Source organism: Heptranchias perlo, chromosome 4 (genome assembly GCF_035084215.1).
Source record: "Heptranchias perlo isolate sHepPer1 chromosome 4, sHepPer1.hap1, whole genome shotgun sequence".
Lineage (NCBI taxonomy): Eukaryota > Metazoa > Chordata > Chondrichthyes > Hexanchiformes > Hexanchidae > Heptranchias > Heptranchias perlo.
The window spans coordinates 27194482-27207025 of record NC_090328.1 but is presented as its reverse complement, the minus strand read 5'-3'; the positions used below and the strand labels follow the sequence as shown (position 1 = coordinate 27207025).

General features: G+C 40.2%; 1 protein-coding gene across 3 annotated transcripts in view; it reads left to right on the top strand.

Annotated features, from left to right (window-relative positions):
• Window positions 1-12544, top strand: part of tent2 (terminal nucleotidyltransferase 2) — a 78371-nt gene that overhangs the window by 14066 nt on the left and 51761 nt on the right. For all 3 annotated transcript variants that reach the window (XR_010962650.1, XR_010962651.1, XM_067982652.1), the window contains 5 exons: window positions 4878-4992; window positions 6773-6864; window positions 6999-7062; window positions 7696-7762; window positions 12212-12288. Coding sequence is in view for 1 of the 3 variants with exons in the window: in XM_067982652.1 (XP_067838753.1) it covers window positions 4878-4992; window positions 6773-6864; window positions 6999-7062; window positions 7696-7762; window positions 12212-12288 (415 nt within the window). In the remaining 2 variants the exon portion in view is untranslated. The remainder of the gene's footprint in view (window positions 1-4877; window positions 4993-6772; window positions 6865-6998; window positions 7063-7695; window positions 7763-12211; window positions 12289-12544) is intronic.

Sequence of the window (12544 nt, the reverse complement as noted above, 5' to 3'; positions counted from 1 at the left end):
CACCTTCAGAGATTTGTGCACATATACCCACAGGTCTCTCTGTTCCTGCAACCCTCTTAGAATTGTACCATTTCGTTCATATTGCCTCTCCTCATTCTTCCTGCCAAAATGTATCACTTCACACTTCTGTGTTAAAATTTCATCTGCCATGTGTCCGCCCATTCCACCAGCCTGTCTATGTTCTTTTGATGTCTATTACTATCCTCCTCACTGTTCACTACGCTTCCAAGTTTTGTCATCTGCAAATTTTGAAATTGTGCCCTGTACACCCAAGTCCAAGTCATTAATGTATATAAAAAAAAAGCAGTGGTCCTAGTACCGACCGCTCAAGGAGAGACATCAACAGACAGAGATTAATCCAAGGAATAAACACACGGCAGGCGAGAGAGACAGACAGATCGGAAGAGATAGAAAAATAGGGTTGGGGAGAGACATCAACAAACAGGTTGATCCAGGGGATATCAACATAGCAGAGCAAGAGAAATTGGGACACACAGATTGAGATCGATCAGTAAACGGGGATGTCAATAGGGCAGAGATCAACGACAATACAAAGCAGGAATTCACAAACCAAGAGATTAGGTAAGGAAAATCTAGGCTGAGACAATGGAGATTGACAACAGACAGAGATCTGTAGGGGAGAAAGATCAGTGAGGACACAAAAATCAGCACGGCAGATATCAAAACGACAGAGTGCGCCCTGAAAGGAGGAAGTGCGATGAAGAAAGATGCAGGCATTGTGGAAGACAGATTGAGTGCGAAAAAAGGAGAAATTAGTAAGGGGATGAGAGAGACAGACGGACAGGTGAGGGTGACAGCATTCGACACTCAAAGATCAAGGTGAGACCAATCACTGAGCAATGCCTTGGGGGATGTAATGAAATATGAAATGGTATAGATTAGGTAACCCAAGAATATTAAGGCAGAGAAAATAAATTTATTTAGTGAAAGGTAAATTTTAAAACCTAGGAATAACTTCTTTACTTAACGATAAACCAGACAGGTAGTTGAGTCAAAGCTTTAGGGCGATTTTGAAACTAAGTTGGACGCAAATGAGAACTAAGGTATTAGAGGGATGATATTTGAAGTTATAAATGTAATAACTGGGAAAATACACGTGAATCAAATTGATTAAAAACATTTTTTTAAACTTCCTGCGTTTTTTGGAGACTGGATATGGAAATGTGATGCTCTTTCGATTAGCCTCAACCCGTTGCTCATTACTTTCAATAGAGCAGTGGGTGTGAAAGCCAAAGCTCAGCAAGAAAATGTTCTACTTCCATGCCCAGTATTGAAAATATCAAGATGGCAGCTCTGATCAAGCAGTCAGCCACCGTATTAATTTTAAACACTACTCTTAAATGATTTGGTACAGGGCATATTCATTTCAACAAATATTTGGGAATAAAAATGATGGAATCTTTTTTGGAGTATTTAATAAATTCAATTTCCTTCCATAACCAAAGAGCTGATGCCCATAAAATCAAAATGTTCCCATATTCTCTGCTAATTGCATAATTAATTCTTCAGTCTTTTTAGCCTAATGAGAATAAAGACTGATACCCCTTTGTTTAATTTCCGAATATGAATGGGATATATTGCCATCATCCTTTTGGATGAGGAGGAGAGGAAGTATCTTGGGACAGTGTTCCTTTAAGAAATTCATGTCCTATGTGGTCAACTTACCTTATCCATGTTGCTGCATGTTAATTTTGGTATTTCTTGTGTTGTCAGCAGGAGATCACTCTTTCCTCCCACAGCAGCATGTTTGCAGTAATTGCTTTTTGTTTTATTTTCCATAATGTCTTCCAGTTTTTAAGTGTTTTAACTTGCATCTAAGTTCTCATTCTGTTTTCACTGATGCTTCTTTAGTAGCTGCCACCATGGCCTATACTTTTGACCATAAACTGCTACTAGCTCCTTTTTTAAAAAGAAGTATTCAAAATGCCACAAGTCTCTTTCAAGAGTCCAGCTTCCACAATACCTGCCTTTGCTGTCTTCCATTGTTACAGAACATTTCAAAATATAAAGCCTGCTCAAACTCCCTTCTAAGTTTCAACATGATAAATTTAGTCCTGGCTAAAACACTGTTGAAGCTGGGCTGTGTCTGCACAAAAGCACTCCACCACAGACGAGGGTAGGAAGCATTAGCGAGAACATTTCCTGCAAAGATGTACTGGGAAAGTCCAATCCCATATTTACTCATAGGCAGTGGAAGATGATTTATGAGAACTTCAGACAATGTCATACAGTCTTCACCAATATTGGCTATTGATCAGCCCAGCATTTAGGTTTAATCTCTGGTCTGTGGTTGTTTGCCAGTTCTAATCGACCAAAGCATGAAGCTGACTGCAGCATTACAAAAAAAAACTGCTATCCATCAGGCTGATCCATGTGTCTCAGATCTTGATATTCGTTCGTTGTCTCTCTTCTTCTCACTTTTTCTCTTTGTCAGCTTTGCTCCATGACTTAAGCACATCAGAGATCCCATAGCAGTATTTAGAGACGAGCAAGGGAGTTCTCACAATGTCCTGGCCAACATTTATCCCTCAACCAACACCGAGGCAGATTAACTGTTCATTTATTTCACTGCTGTGTGCAAATTGTTTGCTCCTTTGTCTACATAGCAACAGTGACTACACTTCAAAAAGTAATTTATTTGGATGTGAAGCACTTCAGGACATGAAAGGCACTATATATAAGTGCAAGTTTGCTTTACCGTTGCTTTTTTCCTTACTCGCACAATGTTTGACTTTGTTTCGGCTATACAGAAAGGTTCCATCAGGTCAGGAACTTGGCTTGTTCAGTCCATCAATTTGCTTTCCCGTAAAACACAGCAGATTTCTACCAGGTTGAAAGAAAAAAATCACTTTAATCAGGCTGAGAGATAGGCTAGCTGCTGTTGACCTGAAACACATGTACTTTTGGTTTTTCTGATCCCAGTGGGAAATATCTTGAATTCAATGTTTGCAGATTTCACTGCCAATGCACATTACTACTGTTGAATTAAACCTCTATGATCTGCCTATTGATAGTGGCAGTCTTCGTGAGGCATCAAGGAGGACACCTCTGTGGAGGACACCCGTGTCGACCAATCGCCCACTTACCTATATGTGGGCGATTGGTCGACACGGGTGTCCTCCACAGAGGCTTTAAACTCAAAGATGAGAATAAGAACATAAGAAATAGGAGCAGGAGTGGGCCATAATGCCCTTTGAGCTTGCTCCGCCATTCAATAAGAACATGGCTGATCTTCGACCTCAACTTCACTTTCCTGCCCAATCCCCATATCCCTTGATTCCCTTAGAGTCCAAAAATCTATCAGTCTCAGCCTTGAATATACTCAATGACTCAACATCCACAGCCCTCTGGGGTAGAGAATTCCAAAGATTCACAACCCTCTGAGTGAAGAAATTCCTCCTCACCTCAGTCTTAAATGGCCGACCCCTTATCTTGAGACTATGCCCCCTAGTTCTAAACTCTCCAGCCAGGGGAAACATCCTCTCAATATCTACCCTGTCAAGAATTTGAGGCATTGGGCGACTGGGAGCCAACGTGAATCAGCGAGGATAGGGGCTACGGCTGACCGAGACTTACTGTGGGATAGGATTTGGATAATGGAGTTTTGGCCGACTTGAAGTTTAGGGAGAGTGGAGGGTGGAAGGCCATCCAGGAGAACGTTGGAATAGTTGAGACTGGAGGTGAGAAAAGCAGCAGATAGGGTGGGGTAGGGGCACAAGTGGACAGTGTTACAGAGGGGGATCTATGCAGTTTTTATGATGTAGAAGATATGGGATTGGGACCTCAGATCAGGGTTGTCAAGGACACCGAGGTTGTGTAGTCTATTTCAGCTTGTGACTGAGGGAAATGGAGTTGTTGACAAGCGTACAGAGTTTATGGCAGGGGACCAATGCTGGGTTTGGTTTTCCCAATGTGTAGCTGGAGGAAATTGTGTCCCATCCCAGACTGAATATCAGACAAGTATTTTGGCAACATGGGCGTGAGAAGTGGTGGAGAGGTCGAGTCAAGTGTTATCAGCATGAGCAAGAGGAGAGGGTCAAGGATATGTAACAGGGCGGAAAGAGAAACCATTGTTGGAGATGTTGTGGCTATGATCGAATAGGTAAGAGTGGAAGCAAGCGAGGGCAGTTCTACTAAGCTGGACAACGGAGGAGAGGCATTGGAGGAGGAAGGTGTGGCTAATTGTGTAAAAGGTTGCCAAGAGGTTAAGGAGGCATAATGCACCATGATCTTATCTATATGTGGGCGATTGGTTGACAAGGATGTCCTCCACAGATAATGTCGTTTGTGACTGCTTAGGGCCATTTCGGTGCTATGGGAGAGGTGGAAATCTGATTGGAGAAATTCAAACAGGGAGTTGCAGGAGACGTAGGGAAGCAACATGTACAAGGGTTTTGGATCAGCATCTGTAAAGAGATACGGATGATTGCATAACGGCAATATCCATCTTTGTACTTGGAGATTGAACTTAATTCTAAGAATGAGAAAGTTATACCTGCATTGTACCAACACTCCGGCCGGTCCCCAAATTTTTTTAGATTTAAAATGAGAGTAAAATGTGAAATGAATCTTTTTATTCTGCATTATATAATTGGCTTCAGAAGTTTACAGAATTTTTAAAGATACTATATTACAATAAAGCTGTGTATTCGAAAAGCCCCAGGGACTGTTTTTACAATGGAGATTGTTGGTAAGTTATTCCTCCTCAGCTCCAATTATTGTAATTTGTCCAAATATATTTGTGTGTGTGTGTGTAAAAAAAAAATGAAATTATTGCAAGGAAAATAACTTTTTTTGATGTGTGTCTGTGGATGTATGGATGGTGAGATTCAATATTTACGGTTTGTTGTTTGCAGCTGAGTCAACAAATTTTGGACCTCTTCTATAACTGTCAACAACAGTCGATTGATTTAGAAAAAAAGGATCTATGCCGCACGCAGATTCAGCGAGAAATTCAGCGAATTTTTCCACGTAAGTTAGATTGTTGGCTCCTGATTCATTGTCTGTTCTGACACTGACCAGTCACTACAATATTAACAAAATTTCTACTCTGTGGTTTTCTTAAGCTTCTAACCAAGGTGATTTTTTTAAAAAGAGGAGAGCTGAACAACAAATGTCCCCAAAAAATTTGAATAAAAATATTTAATGATGTGGCTATAACCACATGCTTATGTCCCCATCAGTACCTCTTCAAGAATTAACATTAAACCCTGACCCAGTTAATTTCTGTTTTTTCTTTTGGGGTTCATTTGTGAAACTTACTTGGAGGCTGACACTGAAGGAGTTACATTAATGTTAGTATAGGTATAACTGGTTACCCAGAATACTTCAGCCAGTTTTGTCACTTTATCTGTTCTAATTCTGCCCCCTTACACTTTTGTTGTAGTTCAGTCATATTAGAACTCACTATTTAAACAGTTTTTTAAATAGGATGTGCCTTCCCTTTCCAAAAAAAAGCCAATTTAAAATATTGTTGAATATTTATTCTGAGAGGCTATATTTACATTGAAACACACCTTAAAGAATTATAAAAGAAAAATACTATGGATGCTGGAAATCTGAAATAAAGCAGAAAATGGTGGGAACACTCAGCAGGTCAGGCAGCTTCTGTGGAGAGAGAAAAACAGGTTTAATGTTTCAGGTCGGTGACCTTTCATTGTTCATGAGTTCTGATGAAAGTCATCGATGTGAAACGTTAACTCTGTTTCTCTCTCCACAGATGCTGCCTGACCTGATGAGTGCTTTCCAGCATTTTCTGTTTTTATTTCTTAATTTCTTAATGAATTATGTCAGGAGGGCTGTTGTGTTGGGTCTTTCAAATAGAAGAGACTTGAGATTTGGCCAACGTATCTAACGAGGCCCTTACCGCTCGGCTGCAGTTAAGGAGAAGTGCATACTATGGTGTGGGTTTTTCCCCAACAATCTTTATCTTCTGTTCTTGGCAAAAAGAGTCTCTTATGATCTGAAACATGTACCCTTGCATATGCTGCGTGTAGGATAAGGTGCCCAGGATTAACAGTTAGTTTTAATTGCAGTATATGGTATGTCAGAGATCATGTGGGGTGCCCTATGCTTTGATGTTTTTTCCAAAATGTGGAAAATACTGTTGATAAATACATATAGGCTAAAACTCTTTGGTCATATTTATTTACAGGTTACTTAATGCACAGAAGCAGTAAGACACCACAAGAAATTTAACCAGTACAATACATGAATTCCTCCTACGTCCGTGACATTGCTCATGTTTATTTAGAGGAAATGGGGGTGTTTTTAGTTGTTCGTGATAATTGGCTGGGAGAGGTTACAGCACTACCTCTGGAACAAGCCATTTATTTAAATGGACTGGGGAGTTTTGCAGCATTAATAACATAAAAATAAATCTCCTGTGGTTTTGCTTACAATTAATCAGAGGAAATGGGGTGGAAATTCTTGTGGGGGCTTAATCGGGAAGTTACGCCCATTTTGCCAAAGTGTATTTACACCCAAATTTTCTTCCAAGTTCACTAACATACGCCAGAATGCAAAAATGGGTATGAACAAGTGGAAACCATAGGGGCCTGAAGAAAGTGCTAAACTCTCACCATATATTCCTTTAAGTGTGAAAAGTAAAGTTTTAAGCCATCTAACTATCATTCATTCGCATTAGGCATAGCATGTTTAAGAACATGCAACTGTGAAAGCTTTTTAATTTTTAATATGACTGTAATTGGAAAATTTCTCATGTTTCCTCTCTCTCTCTCTCTCTCCCCAGAGACAAGGTTGTACTTGGTTGGTTCTTCATTGAATGGCTTTGGTACCCGTTACAGTGATGCAGACCTGTGTCTGGTGTTAAAAGAGGAGCCGGTATGTTTTCTTTTTAATTTTAGCTTGACTTTTTCTGGCACAGTGGACCAAATGGCTTACTTCTGTGCTGTATTATTCTATGATCTAGCCACTTGCTATATTGAAAGGCTAAATTTTCATATTTGTTCTTGCAGATGAATCAAAGGACTGAAGCATGTCACATACTCAGTTTAGTCCAACAACTTTTCTACAGACTATGTAAGTCACTCTTTGAGGTTATTATGCTCTTAGTGTTGTAGTGTAAGCAAAGAACATGTCAACATTTAAAAATGGGTTAGTTAGGTGGGGGTAAAGGAAAAGAGGATAAAGTGATATTAGGACAATTGTTTATGTGGATCATAAACACAAAAACGGACTTCTTGGGCTGAATGGCCTGTTTCCATGTTATAATATCTATGTAATGTAATTCTAATTGGACAATTTTTTTATACCAGAGTTGCATTTCTTTAGATAAAGAAGGCAATAACTGGCATTTCTGTGGGAATGCAGTATGAATTTGTACCATTAGTTTTCTTGCACACTGTTTTCTTTCTTTGCTTAGTTAGATTGAGAGAAAGTACTGCAGATGTTGGATGCTTCCTTGTAGGGAAGGAAATTCGGCAAAACACCCATACTCACCTTTTAACTGCTAGTATTATAGGGCAGGATCTGGCTCCAAAACTGGTCACCACCTTCCCTCTCCACCCACATTGCCCACTAGAGAATTTGTGGATGATATGCAGGACCCCAAAAAGGTACCAGCTCTGGAAGTTGCTTGTGGAAAGTGCAACTAGACAGTAATTCAAAGTATTTTCTGAAGATAGATTCAGCTTTGTTAATTTGTTTTGGCAGCTTACATTGACAGACCTCAACTGATCCGAGCAAAAGTGCCAATAGTAAAATTCAGGGATAAAGTCAGGTAGGTAATTGAGTTATTTATGCTGAGAACCGTTCCATTGTAAATATTGCAGATTTTTGCCTTCTAAATTTGCACTCAAACTACCATGATGAATTATGGTGTTTAACTTGTGAACTAACATAGCACTGCCATTTTTTAACTTATCTATATAGCTGTGTTTGGAAAATTTGTTAAAATTACTTGGAAAAGTAGAATCTACATTTTAATCTGCAGTGACTTGTTAAAAATTGTTCTTTTGTTTTTTCTCACTGTTGAGAATATAATTGAAATAGTTCTTTTTGAAATACTGCTTTTGTTCTATTGGTTGTTTTGTATTCCTGGATGAGCTGTTTTAATTATTAGTCGATCACTAATTTTGGTAACAATTGAAATAGACTCGTTGTGCAAAACATCAGAATAAAGACTGATTACATTGGCCTGAAGCTGTTCGTAGGTTGGAATCTAATTATAAAACTAATGTATTGATTTAAGCCAAAAGTTTTCACGACTACATCCTTCAAAATCAATGTTGAACCTGGTTGACTAATTCGTCTCCTTGGAATGCATTTGAACACTCTCTCTCGAGTTAATAACTGCACTGATCAAAATAGAACAGTATATGGGTCTTTTAAAATGGATCTATTACCGTACTGCTGATTTTTCCTTATTCTTTCAACCTCCACCTAAAATAAATACTCCCATCATCCATGGGAAAAACACCCAAGAAAATTGTCCCTTTAAGAGCTTTGCTAGGGGTTTTCCCCAAACCCACACTATATGAGGCCTTTCTTTTTTTCCTATGGTTGGTATCAACTGTAACTGAACTGTATATAACAAAAAGTCTGAAACTCTTTAAAGTGATTGGGGTAGAGATTCGGGCATGCCCATTTTTGGGCGTCGGGTGGGGGTGGGCACCGCTGACGCTGGGTACATTGGGCCTCAAGCCTCATTCCAAAGGAGCCGATATGGCACGATCAACTAGCCGGCGAAGTGTAAACCAAGATTGGGCCTTTGCTGGTGGTGCAGCCGCCCTTGGATAAGTGAGGGCCGGGGTCATGAGATAGGAAGCCGGGGTCAGGTTTGGTCGCCGGGTCGGGGGGAGCAGCAGTCTGTGCTCTTTAAATGTGGGGTTGGGAGGAGCACTCTTGGCTCCGCATTGAGGTAAGTAAATTTCAAAAACATACCTTTTTGGTAGCAGGTGATCCTAACGTCTGGTTTTACTGAGCGCTGTCTCAGGGCAAACCAATCTTGCAGAGGGGCTCTCAAACAGGAGTTAGGCCCCTTATTTGCATATGCAAAGACCTAATGCCTGTTTCAAGCATGGCCATAGTACAACAATATATTTTCCTTCACCAATACGGCGGGTGGCGCACTTCTGGACGTAAGCATGCGTGTGTTTCCTGCCTGCCAGATTGGAGACATGGTAGGCCAGTTAGTGCCCGAATTGATAAGCTAAAGAAGCTTCAACTCTAGCCAAGGTTTGTTTGAAGCTGTGATAATCAAGGCGTGGCTGGGATTGTCTTTCTTTGGTTTTGGAAATGAGCTCCATGTCCTTAATTGTTCCTGGTGAATCCTGATCTGCACAGTTAAAATCATAGAAATTTACGGCACAGAAGGAGGCCATTCGGCCCATTGTGTGTGTGCCAGCCAAGAAAGAGCTATCCCGATCTTGGTCTGTGGCTTTGTAGGTTACAGCACTTCAAGTGCATATCCAAGCACTTTTTAAAAGCGATGAGTTTTTCTGCCTTTACCACCCTTTCAGGCAGTGAGCTCTAGACCCCCACCGCCCTCTGGGTGAAAACATTTCTCCCAAACTCCCCTCTAATCCTTCTACCAATTACTTTAAACCTATGCCCCCTGGTTATTGACCTCCCAGCTAAGGGAAATAGGCCCCTCATAATTTTATACACCTCAATGAAATCTCCCTTCAGCCTCCTGTTCCAAAGAAAACAACCCCAGCCTATTTCCTCATAGCTAAAATTCTCCAGTCCTGGCACCATCCTCGTGAATCTCCTCTGTACCCCCTCTAGTGCAATCTCATCTTTCCTGTAATGTGACCAGAACTACGCAGTTCTCTAGCTGTGGTCTAACTAGTGTTTCATACAGTTCTAGCATAACCTCCCTGCTCTTATATTCTGTTCCTCGGCTAAGAAAGGAAAGTATTCCATATGCCGCCTTAACCACCTTATCTACCTGTCCTGCCAACGTCAAGGATCTTTGGATATGCAGTCCAAGGTTCCTCTATACTTCTCGGTATCCTACCAATTATTGTGTACTCCCTTGCCTTGTTTGCCCTCCCCAAATGCATTACCTCACACTTCTCCAGATTAAATTCCATTTGCCACTTTTCTGCCCACCTGACCAGTCCATTGATATCTTCCTACAGTTTTCCTCCTCACTATCAACCACGTGGCCAATTTTTGTATCGTCTGCAAACTTTTTAATCAAGCCCCCTACATTTAAATCTAAATCATTGGTGTCTATACACAAAAAGCAAGGGACCTACTTCTGAACCCTGTGGAACCCTACTGGAAACAGCCTTCCAGTCACAAAAACACGTCGACCATTAACCTTTGCTTCCTGCCACTGAGCCAATTTTGGATCCAACTTGCCACTTTCCCTTGGATCCAATGGGCTTTTACTTTTCTGACCAGTCTGCCAAGTGGGACCTTGTCAAAAGCCTTGCAAAGATCCATGCAGACGATATCAATCACGTTACCCTCATCGACCCTTCTTGTTACCTCCTTCAAAAAAATTCAATCCAGTTAGTCAGACACGACCTTCCCTTAACAAATCCAAGCTGACTGTCCTTGATTAATCCGTGCCTTTCTAAATGACGATTAATACTGTCCCTCAGAATTGTTTCCAATAATTTGCCCACCACCGAGGTTAGGCTGACTGGCCTGCAATTACTCTGTCTATCTCTTTCTCCCTTTTTTAAAGAACGGGACAACGTTAGCAGTCCTCTGGCACCAAGTCTGTAGCCAGAGAGGATTGGAAAATGATGGTCAGAGCCTCCACTATTTCCTCCCTTGCTTCTTTTAACAGCTTGGGATACATTTCACTGGGCTTTGTGATTTATCTAATTTCAAAGATGCTAATCCCCTTAATACTTCCTTTCTCACTATATTTATCCCATCCAATATTTCACACTCCTCCTCCTTAACTACATTGTCTGCACCGTCCCCCTCTTTTGTGAAGACAGACGCAAAGTATTCATTCAGAACCATACCAACATCTTCCGCCTCCACACACTGGTTACTTTTTGGGTCTCTAATCGGCCCTACTCTTAGTTATCCTCTTGCTCTTAATGTATTTATATAACATCTTTGGGTTTTCCTTGATTTTACTTGCCAATATTTTTTCATGCTCTCTCTTTGCTTTCCTAATTTCCTTTTTAATTTCATCCCTGCGTTTTCTATATTCCTCTAGGCTTTCTGTAGTATTGAGCTCTCTGTATCTGACATAAGCTTCCCTTTTTTTTTGCCTTATCCTACCCTGTTTGCTCCTTAACATCCAGGGGGCTCTAGATTTGGGAGTACCACCCTTTTTCATTGTGGGAGCATATTTGTTCTGAACCCTCAGTATCTCCTCCTTGAATGCCTCCCACTGCTCTGACACTGATTTACCTTCAAGTAGCTGTTTCCAGTTCACTTTTGCTAAATCACATCTCAGCTTAGTAAAATTGGCCTTTATTTTGTCACTTGCCTCTGTACCCTTTTGAGCAATAATTGCATTCCTATGCCTAGGGAGAAGATTAAAAATAGAGAGGGTACCACTTGGGGTCGATTCACTTATAACCTCTCCCCAGCTTGAAAAACTACTTTCTAGTTCCCATTTTAATTGTCGGATCCTGTGTCTATTGAACCATAGAACTTCATGGCACAGAAGGAGGCTGTTTGGCCCATTGAATCTGTGCCAATTCTTTGCTGGAGCAATCGAAAACAAGTCTTGCTGCTCGTCTTTTTATTGCTATCCCTGTATCTTCCTCTGCTTCAAATGTTTATTCACTTTTTTTCCCTTTTTAAAAAAAAAAATATTATCTCATTCACATATAATTGTCTCAATCTCAATCACTCCCTCTGGCAAAGCTTTTCATGCTCTAACAATTCTCCATACCATGACTCCTTACCATGACATTATACTTGGATTTTCTGAAAGCTTTGATATCAGTTGTATTTAAAACTTAACCAGTAGGGTGGTTAAATACGACCTCCCTTTCCTCCTCTGATGCTGACTATAGTCTTTTAACTTCTGCTTTTCCAAATGTTCACCAATAGATCACTCAAAAAATAACTAAGTTTCAGTTTTGCAGGAAATCTGATTAGTCAGTAGTTTTAGTTATGTTTCTTGAGCCTTTTAAAAATACAGTCACGGAGTTGCCAATCCTCAGGAATCTCCTGAATCTAGTAAATTTCAAAAATAAAATTAAATTGTATGGGTTTAATTGTTAATTTTTTGCATTTGCAGTGGTGTGGAATTTGACTTGAATGTAAACAATGTTGTGGGAATAAGAAACACATTCCTGCTGAGGAGCTATGCATATAGTAAGTACCCTACCTATATATATCCTGTAGTCCTCCTGCTATCCAGACACCAAAACTTCATTTGGTTATGTAAAGTGTCCCATAATAAATGCTGGCATTTCTTTTTAGTATCCTTGATAATTTTACAATATCCAACAAAATTGACAGCTAAGCTGCTGTCCTTCTGAGTTTAAAACATAAAGCCACTGGGATTAAAATTGGAAGGTTCAGATAAATCGATGTAAAATGTTTTGCATAACCATTTTTGTGCTTTGAA